Here is a 6,076-nt window from a genome sequence, read left to right as displayed (position 1 = left end):
AAAAGGTCCTACATGATCTGATCACCTGCTGCCTCCCTGATCTCAGCTCCTTCTGACTCTTCCCATTGCTCACTCCACTCCAGCCATACAGACCTCCTCGCCATTCCTCAAACTGCAAAGTGTACTCCCACTTCAGGGCCTTTGCACTTGCTCTTTCCCCCACCTGGAACATTCCGCCCAAGGTAGCCTCATGGTTTTCTTCTTTAATTCCTTCAAATGTCATCTTATAGGTGAGCCCTTCCCTGACCATCCAACATAAAACAAGTCCCCCGCACCCCAGCATCCTTTATCCTCCTTATCTTGATTTTTTTCTATGGCACTTACCATAATAGACACACTACACGATTCCTTGTTTTTTCATTTATTTTCTATTTCCTGTGCTGACTTAAAAAAAAATGCATAACGTGAGAGCTGCGAGTTAAGTTTTATTTGGGGCAAAATGAGGACTGTAGCCCGGGAGGCAGCATTTCAGATAGATCTGAGAAACTGCTCCAAAGAGGTAGGGGGGAAGGTCAGTGTATATGTGATTGTGGTGAAGGGGGAGTACATGCAATCAAGCACATTTTTTTTTTTTGCGGAAGGTTTCTGCTAGTCACGAGGAGCAGATGTCACCATGAAGGATTTTATTGTTTTTTTTTTTTTTTAATATCTTTTTTTTTTTTTTAACTTTGGGTTTATTTATTTATTTATGGCTGTGTTGGGTCTTCGTTTCTGTGGGAGGGCTTTCTCTAGTTGCGGCAAGTGGGGGCCACTCTTCATTGCGGTGCACGGGCCTCTCATTATCGCGGCCTCTCTTGTTGCGGAGCACAGGCTCCAGATGCGCAGGCTCAGTAATTGTGGCTCACGGGCCTAGTTGCTCCGCGGCATGTGGGATCTTCCCAGACCAGGGCTCGAACCTGTGTCCCCTGCATTGGCAAGCAGATTCTCAACCACTGTGCCACCAGGGAAGCCCTATTGTTTTTCTAAGTATGAGGAGATACAAGAATTGGGCTCATAAAATCGGCTCCTGAAAATATCTAACTATCTGAAGACCTGTTCTGCCAGTTTTTCCCAGAGCACAGAGTGCCTCATTTCTGCTCTCCACCCTGAGCTCCTTTCAGGGGGTGTTGAAAGTCAGCAGCTGCAGCAGCGCATGATTTAATCCTTGCAGAGGTAGATGGCAAGTGCCACTGGCAAGTCCCAATTTGCAGTTGACACCTGCCACTAGAATGTAAACTCCATGAGGGCAAGGATTTTGCCTGTTTGTTCACTGCTCTGTCCCTGGTGCTTAGAACAGTGTCTGGCACAGAGTAGGGACCTAATAAGTGCTTGTTGAGTGAGGATTGAATCACTCTTGCTGCATGGCCACCTGCTGTGTATAGACCCTTGGGCACGAGGCCTTGCCTGAGGGTAGACTAGCACTGCCTAGTGGATGGTATATCAGAGAGGGGCCTTGTACGGGGGAGGTGGGGGAGGGTGGGCGGGGGGGGGGTATGAAATTAACCCTCTGGGGATGAATGGCATGGGCTACTCTCTCTTGATGAGTAGGCCTTGAGCCCACTGGGCAAGGGCAATGGTCAACTGGGGTCCAAGCCCATGGCCTCCTTGACCCCTGGGGTGGCCTTGCTAGGCGTTCTGAGAATGGGGATCAAGGGAACCCCAGTGATTCTGTCCCCACTTCCCTTTGAGGACAAGTTGGAGGCAGGTGCTAGTCCCAAGTCTACAATAACAACTATTTTGAAGTTTCTCCCCTCACAGATGTCAGCCCCCCACCCTCCAGACATGTCTCAAAGCGACTGAATCATGGATCAATAATGGTGATGGGTGTGTGGGTCGGGGGGGTAGCTGAGCCCATTGATCGAGGGCTGAGGCATCCTCAACAAATTAATAATCCTCAGCAAATTAATAAGCTCTTCAATGAGGCGGTGGTGATTAATGAACCAATCAGCCGGCCCTGTAATTGTGGAGTGGAAGCCTGGCTCCTGGTCCACCTCTTCCGGTCCCATTTGCTCTCACCCTAAAGGTAAACAGGGAAGCGACTTCTTGAGAGGTTGAACCCTGAATCCGGGCCTTGCCCCATGCCTTCTAACTTCTCCTCCCATCTATCCTCACACACCCACTCCCCAAGGTGTGAGGGGGTTCCAGGAATGCCACAAATTCCCTGTGGGCATCTCATAACACTTGTCATCTCTCTCTGCCTGGGATCAGCATGCTAGAAACCCCAGCTGGTGCTGCAGTGTTAGTAAACAGCCCCTCGCTCAGATGTCCCTGCTCTCTTTAGCCTGCAGGCTCCTTGTCTAGGCCTTGACCCCTGGGAGTATAGCTGTCCTCACCAGTCCCCCGGCTGCCCTCTCCATCTCTAGGGTGAGCATCTGTCTTTTGTCTTCCCAAGGCCTCTGGAGGAGTGGAGTTCTTTTATTTCTGTTGTTTCCTCTCCAAACTGACCCAGGCTCGTTCCCCTGTATTTCTCTGTTGCTATGTTCTTGAAACTCCTCAGACAGGGGCTCTACAAGGATGGTGCCTCCTCTCTCAGATTGGGGCTCCCCAGTGAAACTGCTGCTCTTCTCACCACAGACTGGGAGTCCCCAAGGATGTGGCCTGGGGTTCCTGGAGAACAGGGTTGTGCCTTGCCCCTCAGATGAGAGCTCCCTAAGAAGAATGCTTTTCCTCTGCTCTCTGAGGATGGGGTTCATGTCCCCTCGTCCTGGTTGTCTTCTTCCACCTCCATGCTCGGCACACCGACCGGGCCTTTCTTGGGATGTGTGGGGCCCATAGGACCCAAGTGGCTGATAAGCAGCCATTTCCGGAGAGTGCAGGTGACTGAACCCATAAAAAGGTAATTGAGAGAGCCCTGGACTCTCCACCTCCAGAGAGAACTCTAAAAATAACACCCACGGCCATCTGTCCTGGAGGGTGGCGGGGCTGGCCCAGAACTAGGGGCCTGGACAGCCCCCTCCTGCTTGTGTGGGCTGATGGGGTGCCCGGAAGCACTGGAGGATCCAGCCAGGCCAGGGAAAGGGAGCTGCAAGTGGCTTTATGGGGAGACTCCCCAGTCGCCCTCTCTTTTCCTGCTGGGGGCAGGTGGGTCTGATGGGGTTAGCAGACCCCATACTTAGCTTCCCTCCCCCTGCTCCCATGCCTAAGCCCCATGGTTATCCTAGGTAGTAAGCCTTTCTGTCCACCATGATTGAGTGGGACTCTTCCTGGGGTCCGCCTCAGCCCTTTTGTCTTGTCTGAATCCTGGGTGACCGTGGCTGTTGTTTCCTTACCTCTTAGAGCTTTAGTTTCCTCATCTGTAAAATGGGGAGAAACTCAGCTCACTGTGTTTTGGGGCCTGAAATCATGTACTGCCCAGTACACAGTAGGTGCTTAATAAACAGGAGTCCTTTCCTGTTTCCTTCAAAGGCCCTGGCTGTGGATATTTGCCCCTGAGCCCAGTGGAGATCGTGATGGGCTGGGGATGGTGGCATGTTCTTGGGCAGCCCTGGCATCACTCAATCCCATAAGACACCAGTGCCCTGAGTGATACCTGGATGGAGATGGGGGCACATTGCCTTGCAAGGGGTCTCTGTGCAAGGCTTCTGGACCTGAGTCTGTATGTGTCAGGCTGGGTGCACAGGTGGCTGACTCAGCTGCTTCTGGGGAGGGGACTGGCTTTTGCCTCCTCCCGCCCCTCTCCTCAACTCTTTTTTTTCTTTTTTAATTTATTTATTTTAATTTTTGGCTGCGTTGGGTCTTTGCTGCTGCACATGGGCTTTTCTCTAGTTGTGGCGAGCGGGGGCTACTCTTCGTCGCGGTGCGCGGGCTTCTCTTTGGGTGGCTTCTCTTATTGCAGAGCACGGGCTCTAGGTGCATGGGCTTCAATTGTTGTGGCACTAGGGCTCAGTAGTTGTGGCTCTCGGGCTCTAGAGCGCAGGCTCAGTAGTTGTGGCGCACGGGCTTAGTTGCTCCGCAGCATGTGGGATCTTCCCGGACCAGGGCTTGAGCCCGCGTCCCCTGCATTGGCAGGCGGATTCTTAACCACTGCACCACCAGGGAAGCCCTCCCCAACTCTTTAACAGACAGGAGACATAGTGGGGTGTCCAGAGAGGCCTCTCCTCCAGGACATCATAAACAGCAGGTCAAGAGCCAAGGTTATAGCTCCCATCCCTGCCTCCGGTAGAGAGAGAGTTTTCCCCACAGGTCCTGTCACTCCTTGGTCCTCCTCCAACATATTACGGAGTAGGGGTTGAAAAGGCTGCCTTTTGGAAGGAGTGGTCACAGGTCCCGCAGGCTGGAAAAAGTGGGTTTGGCCTCCTGCCCCCCTCCCCCCAAGCCCCCACTCCCACCCGTGGACAGGCTAGGAAAGATGGAATCTCCGCCCTGATCCTAGGGGTCATTCCAGGAACCTAGATCCAAATGCTTCACTTCCTCCGAAGGCTAGACCTGCTGTTGGGGGGCTGTGGGGTGAAGATGGGGTTCTGGCTAGGCACCCTATCCAGAGGTACCCTGAGTCCGAGTGCGGGAGCTCCCCCCTCCCCCGGCTCCTTGGAGGTGGAGACATCACGCACTGTCTGGGTGTAAGCTCAGCGATCTGGCATGGGGTGGAGGGAGGAAGGAAGAAGAGCCCTCCCCCCTCCGGCTCCCCCTCCCTTTCCAGGCCTGGATATAAGCCCCGCAGGGAAAGCCCCGAGCTGAGGAGGCCGAAGCCCGACCTGCAGCAGCCGAGCCCTTGGGACTCCTCTCGCCTTCCATCTCCTGATCATCTCTGCCTCTGGAGCTGTCGCTGTGAGTGGCCTGGGACCCAGGAACGGTCTGGTGCTGGGGATCCCAGGCTATCTGGTGGGGAAACTGAGGCTAGGATGGGGGAAACTGGGACTGAGTGGCGGGAAGCTGGATTGGAAGGGGGCCAGCCGACGTGGGAAGGAGAGAGGCGGGGGAGCCCCCATTGCCAGCATAGCCTTCTTCCTCCATCTACCCTTCTGGGTCACACGGGTGGAGGCAGGCAGGGCTTATGCCCCTCTGACAGATGAGGAAACTGAGGCCAGAGACCGTGCAGTGCCTGAGAACACACAGCGAGCAGGTGGCTGACCCTTGGTCGGGTACCAGCCCCAGACAGGCCGCTGGAGCGTGGGCCCCACGGCAGCCTCAGCCTCCTGCCTCGGGGGTAGAGGCTCGGGCTGACTCCAGTGCCCCTTCTCCAGATGGTGACGGTGCGCAGGCCGTGGCCTGCCATGGCCACAGTGCTGCTGGCCCTGCTCTTCTGCCTGGGGACGCTGGTCGACGCCTACCCCCCCAAACCCGAGGCTCCCGGCGCACTCGCCTCGCCGGAGGAGCTGAAGCGCTACTACCTCTCTCTGCGCCACTACCTCAACCTGGTCACTCGGCAGCGGTGAGCTCGTGCGCGGGGTGGGCGGGCCGGGGTCGCCACTAGGGGCGCGGCCGGGCCTGACCCCGCCCATCACTGGCCCCGCCCCGCAGGTACGGGAAACGTGACATCTCGGAAGCTCTACTCTCCAAGCTGCTCTTCCCCGATCCCGAGGACCGACCCGTCAAGTCGCGGTAAAAGCGCCCCGCCACACGCCCTGTCTCCTGGAGCGTGGCCTGGTCCTACTGCCACCCTGGCACCGCCACCTAGTACTTTCCCCAAGTCTCGCCTCCCCAGATCCGACGCCGGGCTCCGTGTGATTCCTTTCCTTTCCCTCCTACAGGCCAGAAGGCGCCTACCTGTGGTGAAGACCCCCAAGGCCTCCTGAAAGATATGCTAATGCACCGACCTCATTTGCATGTTTGCTCCTGACCCCGGAACCTGGATTCCTCTCCCGCTTGCTGCGTCTGGGGAGGGTTCGGGGTGGGGTCCTCATTCCATTTCTCGGTACCCCCGCCCCTTGGTCCCTAAATAAAGAGCAAATTTCACTGAAATGGAAAGCGTGGGTTTCTATTTCCTTTCCCTTCTCCTTCGTGGAGGTGGCATCCAGGTGGGAGTGGAGGGTGGAGACGAGAGAGCTGGGAGGATAGAAGATGGCACGTGAGACAAAAGGCGCCCCAGGCCAGGGCTGGGGTGGAGTTGTGGCGGGGTGGGGGTGGGGGGCTCTCTCTGATCCGAGCTTAGAGAAAA

At 55.8% G+C, this 6,076-nt stretch overlaps 1 protein-coding gene across 1 annotated transcript; it reads left to right on the top strand.

Annotated features, from left to right (window-relative positions):
- The first annotated feature begins 5,162 nt into the window (after positions 1 to 5,162).
- On the top strand, positions 5,163 to 5,785 carry PYY (peptide YY). The gene is made up of 3 exons (XM_059908038.1): positions 5,163 to 5,350; positions 5,440 to 5,520; positions 5,670 to 5,785. The coding sequence occupies exons 1-3, from the start codon at positions 5,163 to 5,165 to the stop codon at positions 5,692 to 5,694; spliced, it is 294 nt and encodes a 97-aa protein (XP_059764021.1). The 3' UTR covers positions 5,695 to 5,785.
- The last annotated feature ends 291 nt before the right edge of the window (positions 5,786 to 6,076 follow it).

Source organism: Balaenoptera ricei, chromosome 20 (assembly GCF_028023285.1).
Source record: "Balaenoptera ricei isolate mBalRic1 chromosome 20, mBalRic1.hap2, whole genome shotgun sequence".
Classification (NCBI taxonomy): Eukaryota; Metazoa; Chordata; class Mammalia; order Artiodactyla; family Balaenopteridae; genus Balaenoptera; species Balaenoptera ricei.
This window is presented reverse-complemented; position numbering and strand designations above follow the sequence as displayed.

Bases quoted from the DNA above. Each gene is read 5' to 3' on its own strand.
- PYY (XM_059908038.1), top strand. From the start codon at position 5,163: ATGGTGACGGTGCGCAGGCCGTGGCCTGCCATGGCCACAGTGCTGCTG. The intron at 5,351-5,439 runs GTGAGCTCGTGC...CCCGCCCCGCAG, and splicing joins AACCTGGTCACTCGGCAGCG to GTACGGGAAACGTGACATCT. The intron at 5,521-5,669 runs GTAAAAGCGCCC...TCCCTCCTACAG, and splicing joins GACCGACCCGTCAAGTCGCG to GCCAGAAGGCGCCTACCTGT.